Raw genomic sequence first — 17,831 nt, forward strand, 5'->3', positions numbered from 1 at the left:
CCACACAACACAAAGTTCCCTTTGCAAAGGTAAAGACTAAAGAGTCTTAAAATGGTAGGACCCTTCAGTTAGACCTTAGCTAACGTAGAGAGAGAGAGAGAGAGAGAGAGAGAGAGAGAGAGAGAGAGAGAGAGAAAGAAAGAGAAGTGTGGTTCGTGTCACATTGGGGTCCATTCCCTTTGTATCCAAAGAAAAGTGCTTCCTGCAAAGTCCAAAAGCTCTGCAAAACTTGGTTCCTCCAAACAGTCCCTACCTTACTTGGATTCTCTATATGTATCCTTTCCTTCCGTTTATCTACGGGGGCCTCCCTCCTCAGTGAGCAATTATACATAGCTAACCACGGCATGTTTGGCTACAATGTTAGTTGTTTCAAACCTCCTTTAATTTTTCGTCAAAAAAAAAAAAAACCTCCTTTAATTAGCTCCACATGACCAAAGTATGGGCATCCACATGAGCATGGGCCCCGCCCTAATGCTTTAGCCACCTGTGTGCGTGAACTGTACGATGATCAATCTTTAATCGTCCATGCCATTGCTCTCAGGCCCCGCCATTTAGTCCACATCCATCAACAATCATACTGGTGGTGCCATGCCATGCATATGCACTGCACATAATAATTGTGGTCTATCTATCATCTCTCATCTATCATCTATCATCTATTTATGGGCTCAAAAATATCATCTAAAACAATAACTTGATGTTGTTTGCCAAATCTCGAGATTAACATATTATTTGTTTAGAAAACACATGGATGGAACGATTGATTGATTTCTTAATTCTTTTGGTAGAATTAGCCAGTAGGATTATAGATAGAGATAATGAGAAATTAAAAGGTGAGGCTGAGGTTGATGGAGCAGAGTGCACACGTGGGGGTGAGAACTTAATTTTGTTGGATTGTGGCTACAAATGCATGTGAAATTGTACCGTGAACATGGATCTAGGGTTCATGAGTCGTCGGTTTCGTAACTCACCCGTTTGCAACCTCCAACACCATCGCTTTCGCGTTCTGGCGGGCGTTCAGCCTGCCTTTCTGCCTGCTTTGGGCCTCTTTTGGATATCATGGAGCGAGCATGTTGGTCGTCTTTCTTGCCTCTCTTCTTCCTTATCTTTAATTTCGTGATCTACGGCCTAATTCTTGTCTTCGTCTTATTTATTAGTTTCCTCCTCCTATATGTGTGTGTATATATATATATTCTTCCATCATTTTTTTTTTTTTTTTTTTTTTACAGAGATCATATAATAATAACTTATATTGCTTGGGTTTTAGTTAACACCTAGTGTTCCACTGTGTAGTGCGTATGTTCCCTCCCATATCGACACCGTCTCCTTAATTCAAATCTTGGGATACGGGTTTTGCCAAATGCCTAATCCCAACACTCACCAAATTAATAACATTTAAATATGGATGGGCTTTTGCATGCTCATTGTATAGTATTCACAGGAGTATTTTTTCTCACAACTTTAACCTAAACTGTACTCTCATCATCATTCTTCTCAATACTTGATATGTGTCTATGAGCATAACCATAGTTTCATAAATACGAAGTAAAGAGTTAACTATGGTTATACCAATAAACATGTGTTAAGTACTAAAAATTATGGTGGTGAACAAAAATATTTTCCAGTACTCACGTAGTCACACTAGTTATTATTAGTTAGAGGAGATAATAGTTAATGTACATATTAATTAGTACTTGAAAGATGGCCTTAATTTATGGAAGCACGAAAGTTAATGAAGGTTGAAGATTAGGGTTTAGGTGACATCAGTCTTCTATTCTCCATTATCTTGATCTGTGAAGACCATTTAGAACATTTCCAGCCCACAAGGGAAGCTCGAGTAAGAAGGGGCCTTAGCCCAGTTTCGAGCTTCCAGCGAGCTTCTACAACCTGGGCAAATGGTGGGGACCACCAACCTAAGCAAGCGCAAAGGCAAAATGAGCTCAAGCTCACGTCAGAGGGTAACTGTCAGCGCCTCGGTTTGAAACTTCTATGAGCTAAAGCAAGCTGGGAGTCAACCCTGATTTCCGCCAACAGCTAGAAGCCATGTGGCTTGTCCAATCCCTCCAATCCAACAGTTGCCCTTTTTTTTTTGTTAAACAAAATTGAAATTTAAAAAAAATCCCAAAAAATTTATGCATTCTATATCGCCCTCGAAAATCAACAATATAGTACAACGAATTTATGATAAAGTAATCTTCCAAAAGATTCTTACTTCGAGAATGCTTACGTCTGTCTACGTTCGAGCCACGAAGCTCGGGTAAGAAGGGGCCTTAGCCCAATTTCGAGCTCCCAGCGGGCTTCTACAGCCTAAGGAAATGGTGGGGACCACCAACCTGAGCAAGTGCAAAGGCAAAACGAGCTCAAGCTCATGTCAGAGGGTAGCTGACGTCAGTGCCTCAGTTTGAAACTTTTATGCGCTAACGCTGGCCGAGCGTCAGCCCTGATTTCTGCCAACGGCTAGAAGCCATGTGGCTTGTCCGATCCTTCCAATCCGACAGTTGCCCTTTTTTTTGTTAAAAAAAATTGAAATTTAAAAAAAAAATCCCAAAAAATTTATGCATTCTATATCACCCTTGAAAATCAACAATATAGTACAACGAATTTAAGATAAAATAATCTTCCAAAAGATTCTTACTCTGAAAATGCTTACGTCTGTCTACGTTAGGGCCACGGCCGACTTGTGAACCATGGTGGTAGCTTTGGCTTGATAGATGGAGCATACCCACTGCCATGGCAACTTGTTCATCATCTTCTTCCTCCTCCCTTTGTTCTTCAGCTCGTTTGCAACTTCCCTCTTCAATTGCTCGCTTTTGCCTCTCCAAGCACCTCCTCATGTAAGACATTAAGAGTGGAATGTGTTTTCTAAAATTTGAGAAATGAAAGGATAGAGAGGATATGGTGTGAGAGGTCTGAGTTGAGGCTCTGGTTTTATAGAGGGATGTAGAAGATAAAGATAACACGTGACACAATTTTAGAGGGTGAAAATTTTATTTGAAATATGAAATTTGTATTTTATAATAAATATTGACACGTGGCAATCGAAAATCTCATCTGAAATTTGAGATGTGAATTTTATAATAAATATGGACACGTGGCAACTGAAAATCTTATCCAAATTAATCATTTAAGTAAAAAAAAATTTAAAAATTAAGTGAATAGTATTTGCCATTTGCCATGGCAATGGATGGAAACACAACAAGCATTTTGAAGGGCTGTCACTATTCACGTGAATAGTAACATCCATTGTCTTTCCCTTGTCCTTTGACTTGGCAAATGAGTGGAAGTGCTCTTAGGTGTAGGCGCTAAAAGAAGTAAGAGATGAAGAAGAGATGGGCAGACGCGTGTAAGTTTTGCATAAGTAAAGAGAAAAAGTTTATTTATTTATATATATAAACAGAACAAAGAAAATCGAAAGTCTGTAATCCATTGGATGTAATATTAAGGACATGTCACTTTATAATTAAAAGGTTGTAACAAAAACAATTTACACTTTGCAACCTACCTTCGTTTCGTATTTTTCTTCCTTCCTCAATGCCTGTGTGAAGTTTTGCATATTTTTTATGAAATTGAATTTTCTTAATGAATTGTACATTGTTTTCACGAAATACATACATATATACAAGCCGAAAATTACATGGAAGATCTGTCAAATCATTCGCATTGAGATTTAGAATTGGCGTCATGAATCTGATGATCACCACAACCGACTTCGACTTGTGGGAGGAGGTGATGTTCTGTGATCATTATGAATGAATGAGTGACATACACAAATTGATTGCCACCCATCACGTGCTATCATTTTCCTTATTTATAAAAAAAAATAAAGTTGAACTTCTGACCAGCCCACCACTGCCTAGTCGGCCTATGGGCCTCCTAAATTAAATAAATAAATAAATAAATAAATAAATAAAAACTAACAAAAGTAGGGTAGGGTTGTGGGCGCATCAAAAGCGAAAAGCTACAAAGTAACCTAAGCCTAAATTGCTTTTTGACTCCAGCTTATCAACTTTTCCGCTTTTTCTCATCTCACTTTTTATCTTAAGAGAAAAAGAAGCAGCAAGCAACTTCAAAGCCCCTCTCCTTTTTGTGCATCCATATACAAAATGGTAGAAGAAAGACAATGTGGTTTCAATTAAAATTCAACCAAATGCCTTTGCTTGCTCTAACCCAACTACAAAAAGTCTCCACAAGTTGCTTTCGCTTGCATAATATCAAGAATAAGAGGGTGGTCCATTCACAAGTCTTTATCCTTGCTGAAAAATCCATCCTCTGTCTTTGACTCTCTTTTTATTAACACCTAATTAACATAGGTGATTGACAAAATTAATGTCTCCCCTGTCCAAGTTTTTTTGGTACTAATCACTTCCAGTAGAAAAATTAGTTCAGAATCATCAATAACGACAAACTCAAATAATTTCCGGATCCACATTCCCCGGATAGTATATCATCAAAATCATCACTGGGAACAAAGTTAAGAAGAAGAAAAAAACCTCTAGACAAGAAAACTATACTATACTAGGAAAATGATAAATTATATAAAAATAAAATGCCATCTTTAATATTTTTGTCACCTATTCTTTTGTCTTCCATATATTCATGAACCAATTTCAATTGTCACTTATTTTATACAATAAAGGACGAATTTGCTTGAAATCGGAGGCCTGACCTGACTGACGAAATGAAGAGAATTAGATATATATATATATGATTGATTTAGGGATATATGCTTTTCCTTCTTTTCCTCTCAAGGCTACACAGACTTGCGTTGCGTTGCTCCCTTCCAACAAAGCTTTCATAAATTAAGATAAACTTTGGCCTCTAATGGGAGCATGATCCTTATAACAGGGCTTCCCCTTCTTTAATTACAAAAAGTCAAAAATCTATTACTTTTGCTCCCAAAAATTTGGAATAACAACCTTCAACCTTGCCGAATTCCTCCTCCTGCTAGTTTCTTTCTCATATGCCGGAAAATCCCTCATCAAGCTTGTAGGTACATACTCCAAAATCACAATTTAAAGTGTGACACAATTGCACCACAACATACAACTCTCTTGTGTTTAAGCTTCTATGACAACAAACATTTACAGTCCGAGAATAATGTAGTAGACAAGAGTAATTGGTAACGCTATCAACATTCCAAATATAACCCTGCAATTTTTACAGTTAAGCTAAGTTAAGTTCATTAATTAGTTAATTAAAAGATAAATGAAAAAATAAGAGTGAATTAACCGACATTGAATTATATTTTACTAATTGAGTTTGACATGTAATATGTGTCTACTTACGCAGTGCTGAGAATGGCTGGATGGACATTGTACTCCTTGGCAAACACAAATGGAACAATTCCTTGAGGAAGGGCAGCCTATATATATATATATATATATATATATATGTTCATTACTAACATTAATTAAACAATTATATCTGAATAAATAATTAAAAATAAAGGTGATGATGAAGTGTACCTGGACAATAGCTAAATGGAGGAGGGTACCGCGCAGGCCAACAGCAATGGAGGCAGCAGCCATGACCGCTGGGCCAGTCAGGAACCTCACAGCCATTGCAAATCCGGCGACCGAGTTCCCACAAGCAATTATCTTGGGTTGAAGTGCCATGAACAGACCTAATTTCATCAGTAAATAATCAGTAATTCAGTATAGTAATTAAAGCTAAGTAATTAAGCTGCTTATTATTATTATTATTTGTTTTTTTTTTTAAATTAAAAAATTATGGGGGGTTTCAGCTGGGTTTCAACTACCTTCACTAATTTAGAGCGAATTGGCATCTGTGACAACCAATGCCCACCGACCCTGGACCGCAAGAGCAGGACCCCACATGTCGGGTGGTCAATACCCATTTATAGTCCAAGTTTAAAACTACGTACAAAAGCTGTAAGAAAAGAACCAGTGGATGGATGGATGGTTTTGATAGAATACAAATCATGGTGCCAAACAAATATTGACCGACGACTCAAATTTTGCCACGAAGATATAGGCGCCGCAACTCATTCAATTTCACAGATTATTATTATTATGCTTCTGAAAGTTATTTATTATGCTTGTTCCTACTCTAATACGAACCCCGACCATGCATGTTATTAATTTGGTATTATTGGAGAGAAGGAATTACCAATTTGCTTATAAATTAATTGAAATTAAGAAACAATTAACTCACCTAAGCTGAACATAGCCATTCCTAGCCCAGCATCGGACAGTATGGAGATTGACTTGGCTATTATTTTCGGCATCGCCACATGCCACCTACAAGTATATATATATACGTTGTAAATATGTTCAAAATTTGTAACAAACAATCGAAATAGGAAATCAATCATTAAACTTCATTTTAAGTTGTCTCACCGGAAAGCGATCAGAGACCAGATGAGACCAATGAGACTAGAATACGTGTTGGGATTGCGGATAAGCTTGCGCCACACCATGATCAAGATCAGACGGGTCATAACGCTCGCAGGAGGCATTTGTTTTCCGCTACCAGACGGATCGTGCTCAGGACCTCCACCGCCCTTTGGGTGTAGCTCAGCTGTTGAGCTCGAACCCACCTTGTTGAGCCCAGTGGGTCCCTCTTTTTCCCTCTCTTCCTCTCCCTCTGCAGCACCACCCCTCCCGCCAAAGCTAAACGCTTCTCCACCATACACCCCCTCACCACCACCACTCTCAGTAACAGCCACTACACATTCATTAAATTAAATTATAAAAAATATTGAATTATTAATTAATGCCCAGCAGAATAGTGGTTAGTTACCTTTGTTTTCTCCATTTTGGGGGTGATCAGCAACCAACATCCTTATCTCCTTAGCGCCCTGATCGGACCGTCCAGATTGCTCGGACGCGCCAAAATCTGTACCGCCAAATACATGGAGCCCACCGCCTTCCGAAACAGGGGAGGCACTGGAGCTCCAAACAAACATGTGGAGCTCCTTAGCATCATGTGGATGACTATTTGTTTTAGTAGCACCATTATTCAAAGCCTGTTGCGCTGCCACTTGCGGTTGCTGCTGTTGGTTTTTGGTACTGCTTTTACTGACAGGGGCCGAGAACTCGGGATTCGGCCCCGGGTATGAAGCCGGTACCGTCTGCGCCGGGTAAAACCCAAACCGCGGAGACGTAACCGTCTGCGCCTGCGGCATTGGAGTCTCTTCGAAATTTGACGGTCTCGGAGTCGGACCTCGGGAGGACTGAACCGAATACAAGTCGGCGGGTCCGAAATTGGAGTGCCTCGTGTTGAAGCCTTGAACTCCCATCATGGAGTAAAAATCGGAGGGGTTGAAATTCGAGCCCCTCGGAGTCGGGTTCCGGGACGAGCTCAAGCTGTAAATCTCTGCGCCTGTAAGGTTAGATGGCCGAGGCGTCATTGCGGAGAGCGACCGCCGGGAGGCGTTGGACTTGCGGACCTTGACGTGGAGCTTACCGTCGTCTCCAATCTCGGCGTCGGTCTCGAGGAAATCGCGGCCGTCGAGCGAAACGACGTCGGAGTCGACTTTGAAGGAGACGATGGAAGCGGCGGTTTCGGGGAACTGCTCCATGATGAGGAGCTTGGCGCCGCGGTACTCGAAGAGGAAGAGGAGGAGAGTGTACCAAATGATGCACTGCAGGACCACCACTTGCACCATGAGGCTGCCGGATTCGGGGATTTTGTGGCCGTACATGGCGATTAGGAGGGGAATTCCCATGACGAGAGTGTTGGGGAGGGTGGAGAGGGAGAAAATGGTGATCATCCACTCGAGGCTACCGTTGCGGGTGAAGTTGGTCCAGAGGCCCAAGGCGAAGAGCATGATGATTTTCTGGAGGGTGTCGGCGGCGATGAAGCGGAAGTTCATGGTGTAGGGGTTGTTGGTGGAGATGAAGTGGAAGGAGAGTAAAGGGACGGCAAAGATGGCGACGAAGCGGTTGATGCCGGAGCACTGGTCAGGGGAGAAGATCTTCCACCACCTGACGGAGCCGTAGGCTAAGATCATGGCAACGTACAGCGGCACCACCGCCGTTAAGACTTTGTAAAGGTCGTGCCACGATATCATTTTGAATTGGTTAGTTATCAACTTGTGTTTGTGATAGAGAAGAGAAGGGAAGAGAAAAGTGCAAAGGCTCTTCGCCTGGCTTAGTAATTCAGAGTTTGGGTTCAGATCTGGTGGTGGCGGTGGTGGTGGAGGTTTGGTGGCATTTGGATGTGAATTGGAGAAGAGGGAAAGGGCAAAATGGGAAGAAGGGGAAAACCGTTAGATAACGAACTGGGGGATTACTGGAGCACGTTCTCGTGTGCAGCTGTTGTTGGCTGCGCTCAGTCAGTGTGCTTTTCTTCTCATACGGCTGATGACCCTAGAGAGAGATAGAGAGAGGGAAACACTGATGAGAGTGTGTGAGAGAGAAGAGAGAGAGTAAGGGAAGGGAGGGAGTGATTTTACAAGGGGTTGTAGTAACTTTGGAGGGAATATATATAGGAGGCCACACAGATAAGAGATTAGATATACATACACACTCAGGCGCGTATATGTTGCCGATATCATTTTTAATTTATTTAATTTAAAAACTTTAAATCCCATCAGCATCAAGTGAGAGTCTATTTTCCTGCTGCAAAGATAAGTGTTTTGTTTACATTTTATACGAACTTATTTGTCTGTTGATTCCTATTCCGTTTTCAATACGAGCATCTTAAATTTTCCAACATGTGACTTCAAAGCTTTCGTTTTCTTAACATATGATATGATATGAGAGTATTTTTAATTCTTGTTAAGTCTTTTATGATATTTTTTTAAAAAGTATTGTTCTTCTAAGTCTCGTGTTTTTTTTCCAACCAAATTGTATAGGTAAAGGCACACACGTGAGTAGAGTGAGAGAGTGAGCGTGTGAAATGTTGTACCTAGTTCCTATAGATTTGGGACCGCGACAAGAGAGAGAGAGAGAGAGTGTGTGTGTATGTGTACATGTAATGTGTGTGTGAAGTGAAAGGTGGGTGGGTTAGGAATTGATGACCGCCTAATATGATTAGCTTAACCCAACATGGGTTCCTACACGTGGTAGTACTCGTGTGGTAATAGGTTGTTCAATGACGTGGACAGTCTTCTATCTTCTTTTTCCACTTTCGTTTCTAGTTTTTTTTAATTTCGGTCTAATTCTGGTTGCTCTTGTCTGTAAAAAAAAATGATAAAAATGAATCGTATTTCAGGATCCACTGCTGCTAAAGAAATAAATTGGTGAAAAAAAGAAGTCAAATGATTGAATCGCAGTATAGTAAGTTAGCACCAAACTGGTAAGCGCGCAGATTGAGGTTAAAGATGACAAAATTTGGTTTGAACAGAGTCAAAGGATGAAGCACAAAGTACTTAAAAGTTTGGCAGAGATCCTGCAATTCAATCAAACTGATTGTTCATCAGATTGTGACCATCACATCCTCAAACATTTTATCGAACAAATTCTCGCATGCATGCACATTCAATCATTTTGCCCATCCAATCCTACTCTTCCACTTAACTTGGTACCCTTCTTCTCTCTCTCTCTCTCTCTTCAGTACTATTATAAATATAAAAAACGATGTATATTTTACCCTACACTATACTATACACCTTTTATTTTGTCGACTCTTCTTGTATGATTTAATGTTATATATAGAAATAAAGACGATAAACAAACAAAGTTTTAGGTGAATAATTATTAATAATTGTCACATTCATTTTATCATATCTCAAAATTGGTATATTTTATACTTTTTTATTCATAGGTATATTGTTGTTTCGTAAGTATCAAATATTTTTTTGACGAATTTTATCTTCTTGTAGGTACCGTGGATTATGAAGATAATACAAAATTTAAATAAATAGTAAAGTATCGATGCAAAAAATCAGAATGTTCAGTTTCTTGCCATAATGATTTTAAATGGGAAAATGGGCACAAAACAAAAATGAGATACAAGATAGTGGGTGTAGATAAAAAAAAAACAAGAAAAGAAGAAGAAATGAGGTGGGTAACAGAAACCAAACCTTTTTGGGTCCTAAAGAGCCCTTAAGTTTGTTTATAATTTTCCGTATTTAAATGATGCATGTTTTGAGTTGGGCTCGGGAGGAATTTGACGGTGGGTGATTACAGCCAAAAGGTCCCTACTTTTGCGTGACATGATAATGTATTTTCAGTCATGCAGAGCAGAGGCCAAAGAGGACTGATCAAATATTTTAGGTATAAGTGAATGCGACTGATGTTTATCACTCATGAACTTCCACCTTCCTTTTATTCCCTTTGATATATGGAAATGGATCACCCAAATCATTAGCTCAACCCCCCTTCCTTTCTCTTTGCCCTTTTCCATCGCCATTTTATTTTTATTTTTATTTTTATCAAAGCCATTGATTAATTCAATTCATGTTTTTTTAAACAGATTTTTAATCAATTAATTATTGATGCTTCTGGTCATCATACTGACTAAACAAGAATAATATTGTTTTCTTATCAGCGATATGAGAGTTTTTTACTAGTAAAAACAGATACATGCATGAAAAAGTTTGGTATATGAGATTGTATTCCCTTGGATTGGAACCTTTTCAAATCTTTATGATTCCATCATGCAGCTTCCTCCTTAATTTCGTGACAATTTTAAAGTAATTAATTAATTAATGAGTATTGCAGGGGTTCGAAACCTGTTGGAAGCAGTTTGTGGTCAGGGGCAAGCCGAATTTCGAGCGGAGATTAATCCCATTCTTTAAATGTGAGGACACCTCGTGGTATTTACCAAAAAAGAAATCAAAGATGAGAATTGTGAAGGGGGTCTATTTTGGTGCATGACTTTTACTTACATTATTCAATATGAACTTTTTTCATAAGAATCAAATATTGCAAAGTCATAAAAGCTATATATAATTGATAACCTCAAGAGTAGCAAGCATTATTAGAGTTAAAGAGAGAAGAGAAGATGACTGAGATGTGACCAAAGCCAAAGAGAAAGGTAATAATAATATATATAGAAAAGTTGATAGAGGTCCAAAAATTCACAAATGTGTGCGCGTACGGTCGAAAGATGAGTGGTTCCACTTCCAAGTGGCTCTCCTTTTCTGCAGTTAATTGCTAGTAGCTTAGGCTTAGCTAGAGGCTTAATTAGCTAAGGAAACGTGTTTGAGTCAAAAGATGTGAGCCTGTCAGGCCTTTGGGCGTCCCCCACAACCCATGCTCATCAGTCATGGCCATGCATGCTGCTGCTTCCGCTGGAGCCCCCCCAACCTCATCATCTTCCCTTTCCCCATGCCAACATGCCACCAAAATACTACAATATGCTTGCTGAGTTCATAAACAATCTTTAGAAAATGGTTTTCTCATAAATTAATTCATATTTAGATCATAATCACACCAAATTGACCCACATGGATATATATATGTATGGTCAATTTTACAATAATTAAACACACCAGGCATCACTCTCCTTTCTTGAAGCACTTTTCACTTTCTCCTATATAAAGGGTGCAAATTCTAAACCCCACATATTAGTACTTAAAAAAGAAGCTTGCATTGCGACGACTTAAGCAAGAATCTAGGACCATGGCTTTTCTTTGTGGAGGGTCGTTGTTTATGCTTACCAAACAATGTGGTAGGGTTTGAGACAGCAAATATGAATTATTAACTTTAAGATCGACCTTTTGCCTATAAATATACAAACAAAAATGCTAATTATATCGTATTTATATATCACATTTTTAATAAAGGTGAGTGGCATGCAAATGCTATATACCTACACATACGCACAGCCTGCCCGCTAAGGACTTCCAGTTATTCTCATTGGGCCTATTTCATATATCTTCTTCTTCGTACCAACGGTCAACATAGATTGGCCCAATTTTTGGGTTTCCAAGCAATTGCTAGCATTATTGCTTGAGCTCATGCCACATTCCGAAATTGATTAACTCAAAAAAAGAGAATTGCAAACCAACTTGCATTTCGTTTTTCACAAGCTCCTCTTTAATTGGATTGGATGATCATAAGTTGATTATTTATAGGCATATATATCAACTTTAAATTAGGCACAAATCCAAATGCATCGAGTGTATAATATTGGGAAGACCACGTTCACATGCATCGTAATGGGGACTGTTAAACCGCAATTATCCGTTCCACGTACACGTGAGTCGTGACTGACAACAAGGTTGACTCAATCTTGGGCTCTGATCATGATAAAGATAGGGTTGCTAATTACAAGAGAAATGTTATGAGCAGCAGCAATAAAATTAGTGTAGGTAGCAAAGCAACACCAAGCAAGCAGATTTCGTGCTTGTGGGGTGGGGTCTCAGTTTATTCAATCCCAAAGCCAACCATGTGAAAGAACATTCTTTCTGAGTTGGTGACACAAACTCTCATTCCTCTGCCATTTCCATCCTCACCTAAACTCTCATTCCTCTGCCATTTTATTATAATAAATAAATAAATAAATAAGGGGGGAACATATTAAATGGGAACTTGGGGACATGTTGAGTGTATGTTTTGACATATTATATTACAGGTTGGAAATCAACTTTGTGACTAAATTTATGATAATGTGTGATGACAGTCCATGACCGTCCATTTGGAATAAAGGCGATGCCCATGTGATATATGCACCTTAGGTGTGTGAATTTATTCTTAATGTTCGGTTGGGAGGGAGTTCATGTAAAATGATTATGGATTACAAGACAAGCCAATGCTTAACTTTGCCTACTTAACCCCCGTTTCCCAGGACCAGATGCTACTCTACAACCCCCCATTTTTCAATTTTAGGTTGTCAATGGATCAAGTCAATTGAGTCCATTGTTGTTTTTCCCCCAAGGACAAGGATTTTCGTCGTAAGAGGCCCATTGATTCCGTCACTTGTACAAATGAAACCCCAAAGTCTGGGCCTCCCTACGATCGGGGTCTCGTAATCACATGACTTTGGGCTAACCTTTGCATCACTTCTAACCAAACTTCTTATTCAAGCGTATCTGCGAACATAATGAAACAAAAACAAACAGTTATCAGAAAATAAAAGATATCAAAACGACAGCTGGGCTATAAATATTGGTGTAGAGGGCCTTTGCCCATGAAAATCTTATTGGGTTGTTTCTTGGACTGAACCCATTATCGCATTTTGAGGTCTCTATGTTTGACATGACTGCTTAAAGATTGAAGCAATTTCAAAATGGGGTTTGAAATCATTGCTAGGCGAAAGTGGCAAACATGCTAACACAAACCAACATTGAAACATTAACAAGTCGTCAGTGTTTTGTGTCCCAACCCAACACCTTGTATAAACAATTAATTATATGAACATTCTCTAATCTTTCGCTTTTGACTATTTCCATTGATATTGATGATCGTGATCAAGTACTGGGTCAAATTACAAACTAAACAATGCAGCCAGCACCCCGGGATTAGAGGGCGGGCGTTGCCACTTTAGAGGACAAGGTGGTAGCGGGGGCGGAAGAAATGTTGGTCTTGGTGGGGCCGCCTTTGTCCCTGTCGAGCGTGGTGGTGGTGGTGGTGACTCGCTCGCAGCGAGGGCACATGGTGAGTGTAGATGCCGGAAGAGGCTCACAACTGTGGGGAGAAAGCACGGTGGGTGGGCCCACTTTCATGGCTCTCAGCTCCTCTACCTCCCTTTGTAGCCTCCTGTTCTGTTCAGTCAGTGATCCGAACCATCTCTTCAGATACTCGCATTCCATCTCTGTTTGCTTCAGCTTGCTCCTGCATCACCAGTCATATTAATTAATTACCAATAACATAATTATATTTTACATACACGATAAGAAACACTTTTTTGGTCTTTGTTTTTTTGGTTGGTACTTGGTTGGATGATACATAAGAAACACATTGAAAACTATACATGCATGTGTAAAACACATAGAAAACCACATGCATATGTGTAAAAGACATGGAAAACTTATTTGATATAAAAATGAATGAATGAAGTCGCACGTAAGTGTGCAATAACTGATCCATCCATTTTCCAACCATAACATATGCGCATTAAATATACTTAGTACTATATAAAACACTCAAAACCTCAGGAAAAAAAAAAACCAGAATAAATATGTCCATTGTTGAACTTTAACAAAGAAAACAAGTAAAAAGGGAAAGACTTTGAATTAATCATTTGAGCAAATGAAATTGTTATGGCTTAAAATAATGTGAGAGTTTATGTGGTAAATCATACGAACATAAAAATTATAATCGATGATGAGATACATAATGATGATAAATGCATGGACCGAGTCAAAGCAGGTACTTATTATTAGAGTGATGAAACTGACGAGACTCGCACACGAGGCTACAAACAATATAAGTACTGATCCTCTTAATCAATGCACCACCACACCACCACAACATCATTATGTTGTTTATTCTTTTGGAAGACGACTATCATTATCTTCCTTCGTAAAAGCTCACCTCACGAGTTTAACCACATCATAATTTTGTATCTGTACTTTGACCCACCCACATTTAATGGTAACTGCCCATACTTTCTTATTATTATTATCATTTGATAACATCATATTAGGTTAAGCCATTTTCATGCAAAGGAAATAAAGGAAGAAATAAAAAAGAATATTCTGAGTGACATCTTTTTGCTTTAAAAAGAAAACTGGACAAAGACAAGGCACTCTCTATAGTTTTTAAATAAAATCTGCCAAAGATTCTTTACGTGCGTGCGTGCACAAGCGCAACAAGTGACTGACCACTATGAACATCAAGAGTTGGATAGATATATAATTGTATGCACAAATACACAGACATGCCAGGATGCCAGGATAAGAAGAATTAGATACAAACGATAAATATATATAATTTCTGAAAAGGACATTACCTAGAGATATATAGTACACAGCATATTTAAATCCCAACCACCAACAAAATAATTAATGAATGGCCGATTCTAAGTCCATGAGTCCATGAGTCCACGACCCTAGCTAGTTATAGCACGCATATAGACATTACCTGGCCCTACGATTTTGAAACCACACCTCAACTTGCCGCGGCCTCAGCTTCAACTGCATCGCCAACGCCTCTTTCTGTTTCTGCAAAACACCAACAGTGCTCCATTAATTATTGAACAATATTTTATACATGTATTTATACGTATTTGCTTAAATTAATCCTATAAACACAGCTTACGTATAGCTACGTACAGGGTTTAAGGTGTGGTGTTGTCGGAAGCTCTCTTCGAGAAGACGAGACTGTTCCTTTGTGAGACGAAGCTTCTTCCGCGGAGGGCCTGATCCATTACTGCTGTCTTCTTCGTCTTCCATGCCTGCTGTCATCCATTCTTCTTGATCTGCTTGTATTGATGGTACTTGGTTTATGTCCAAACCTCTCACTGCAAAACCCGATTCACAATTTTTTGACATATTATAAGAAAAGTCTTCAAACAAATTTCAGCCACCAAACTTTTCTTTATGAGACATGACAAAGAGAAAGCTTCTTAGGGTTTTGGAGATTTTCAACAGAGAGATAGACAAATATTGGGAAAGAAGAAGAAAAAAGGTAAAAAGAAGGAGAGACACATGCAAGATATCCGGGTAAAGATCATATCACATGTGAAACTGATTAACCCCCCCAAAAAAAAGATCATATGTTTAAAACTTATATAAAAAGACAATTATTGGGAATATCTCACAGATAATAGAGAGCGTGAGGTTTCCCAAATAGGGCACAAATATCAATTGAGTCTAAAAAACTCTAGAAATGAAGAAGATAAGCTTGGTGGGCTAATTAATTACCAGATGGATTAGGAAGAGACGGGTATGAAGAGAAGCCAGGTACAGATATAGTCAACTCCAAGCTCGAAGAGCCCGTTGGTGGAAAAACCGCCATAAACACCTGATAAACGTGATTGCAGGAGGTATGACGAGAAGAAGAAGGAGGAGAAAGGAGAAAGGAGAAAGGAGAAAAGAGCAAGGAGAGAGGAGAAGGGTAAAGTAAAAACAGAATGAGACAGAGATGAAAGCCACAAAACTATATGATGAAATAGAGAGAAAAAGTTAAAAGATGGAAAGGGCAAATAAATAGTGGGAGGAGAGAAGAAACAAAACGAAAGGGTAAAGGGGTAAAAAGAAACAAGAAAAATATGAAAATGAGAAGGGTAGAGGGTGGGTTTTGGTTTTGGATTTGGAGTTGGGTTAGGGTTTATTTGACTGTTGTCGTCCAAGTCAAAGGGTCTGACCGTTCCGATGTAAGACACGTGTCAAACTGAAGGAAGAAAAAAAAAACCAGTGTAGGAGAATAACCGGCAAGTTTTCTTGTTTAAGCGATTATAAAAGGAAAGGAAAGCAGGGGGTCTGAGTCGTGAGTGTGGTTGTCGGTTGAAAGGTCAGCTGATGAAATGATTGGGAAGCATGAGCTTGGGCCTTGAGCCTTCTTCTCTCTCGCTGCCTGCTACTCCTACACCTACACACGCATACATACAACATTTTCAATGCTCCTCCCCTTCCTTTCTCTCTCCTACCTTCTTCAAAAGGAAAATTGATAACCTATTTAATGGACCGACCCATAAGAGTATTTTGCATTTTTGTGCCTTTTATTTATGAACTTTCATCAATCATCGTAATAGATTGAATCAAGACCATTGAGAGTTTGATCACTGATGCAGAGAAAAAGGATGGTATGGGAAAGCAATGGGATGGGGCACATTGGAAAGAATGTTTTTTTATAAAACTTTTTTGAATTATATATATATATATATATATATATATTGTTTTTGTCTAAGAGCATCTACAATACGCTCCCTAAATCACATCCTTAGTAAATTTTAGAGAGGAATCGTAAAAATGCAACCCCAACCACGCTCATTATCCACCTCCTAAAATATGGAGTCCTCTAAGAACTCCTAAATCTAAGGAGAGAGAAAGCACTTCTAGTGATTCCCTATAATTTAATGCTGCTTTATTTAATGAGTATTTCAAATATTTATTTAATTCTAACTATTTTTTATTTTATTTTATAATAGAGATGGACCAATCAAAAAATATTTATAGCATTTATGACTCTTCAAATTGATGGTGGGTATAGAATTATAAATGCCAAAGTGTTACGTAGTGTTCGGATAATGAGAAATTGAATTGAATGCTTGCGGGTACAAAATGAAAATGACATAATTCTCGAGAGGGTATGAATTTTGGAGCAGAGTCATTTATGAAGGGAAGAGCATGCTAATTTTGTGCGAACCTCTCTTATTAATTGCACCAATGACTTTGAATCACTTTCTGCTCTCTCTCTCTCTCTCTCTCTCTCATTAATTTCAAACCTCTTTATTATAAATTGAAATTACCAATTTACATTACGTCAGTGTTCGTATTCCATGGCTTGGAATTGGAATTGGGAACATGTTCTTGTTTTTCCAAGAACACGAATGACCACTAATGTATTCGATTCAATTTAATTAACTTGTTAATTAAAATAAGGCTCCTAATTATTAAGGAGCAATTAGTGGTAAAGCTGAAATGAGTTTTGACCATGAATATCAATCAATAAACCAACAATGGCCCAGAAAATAATATCCTCAAAAAGTGAAGAATTATAAAGGGAACCCATTTTCTGTTTTTCTTGTTATGCACCAAACCAACCACTTGTCGGCCTAATTATCATGTTGTGTAATTCATCTAGTCAAATTTGTCTCCGTTTAATCGATAAATAACGCCTCTATATTCGTGATGAGTTTGATATATAGATGCATGAATATATTGGCACGTTAGTATTTTGGGCAATTTTGCATCGAGTAAAGTCATGGGCCTTGTGGCGTGACAAGGCCGTCGAGTCGATGAGGTGGTTTTTGGTCAGCTTTGTTTGGTCATTTGCACTCATTTATCCACACACAGAATACGACCTTTCTTT

General features: G+C 38.7%; 2 protein-coding genes across 3 annotated transcripts; both read right to left on the reverse strand.

The window, feature by feature from the left end:
• Window positions 1–4,406: 4,406 nt before the first annotated feature.
• LOC117623752 (auxin efflux carrier component 3) lies at window positions 4,407–8,407 on the reverse strand. 2 transcript variants are annotated; one of them, XM_034354729.1, is made up of 6 exons: window positions 6,763–8,407; window positions 6,360–6,687; window positions 6,175–6,260; window positions 5,466–5,623; window positions 5,286–5,362; window positions 4,996–5,148 (listed from the first exon to the last, which is right to left on the reverse strand). In XM_034354729.1, the coding sequence occupies exons 1-6, from the start codon at window positions 8,033–8,035 to the stop codon at window positions 5,082–5,084; spliced, it is 1,989 nt and encodes a 662-aa protein (XP_034210620.1). In that variant the 5' UTR covers window positions 8,036–8,407; the 3' UTR covers window positions 4,996–5,081. The 2 variants fall into 2 exon arrangements, with proteins under 2 accessions (XP_034210611.1, XP_034210620.1); XM_034354720.1 differs by lacking the exon at window positions 5,286–5,362 and having other exon boundaries at window positions 4,407–5,148.
• A 4,778-nt stretch (window positions 8,408–13,185) lies between these two features.
• On the reverse strand, window positions 13,186–16,001 carry LOC117617603 (homeobox-leucine zipper protein HOX3; the record flags this gene model as incomplete). The annotated part of the gene is given in 4 exon segments (XM_034347050.1): window positions 13,186–13,688; window positions 14,940–15,019; window positions 15,131–15,318; window positions 15,722–16,001. Coding segments are annotated over 4 exon segments (861 nt in total), but the record flags the coding sequence as incomplete, so codon positions are not given.
• Between the last annotated feature and the right edge of the window lie 1,830 nt (window positions 16,002–17,831).

The sequence above is a fragment of the Prunus dulcis genome, chromosome 1 (assembly GCF_902201215.1).
Source record: "Prunus dulcis chromosome 1, ALMONDv2, whole genome shotgun sequence".
Taxonomy (NCBI): domain Eukaryota; kingdom Viridiplantae; phylum Streptophyta; class Magnoliopsida; order Rosales; family Rosaceae; genus Prunus; species Prunus dulcis.

Coding starts and splice junctions, on each gene's coding strand:
- LOC117623752 (XM_034354720.1), bottom strand. CDS start 8,035: ATGATATCGTGGCACGACCTTTACAAAGTCTTAACGGCGGTGGTGCCG. Junction 6,688..6,762: donor CCAAAATGGAGAAAACAAAG/GTAACTAACCAC, acceptor ATGAATGTGTAG/TGGCTGTTACTGAGAGTGGT. Junction 5,149..5,465: donor TCCATTTAGCTATTGTCCAG/GTACACTTCATC, acceptor TAAAAATTGCAG/GGTTATATTTGGAATGTTGA.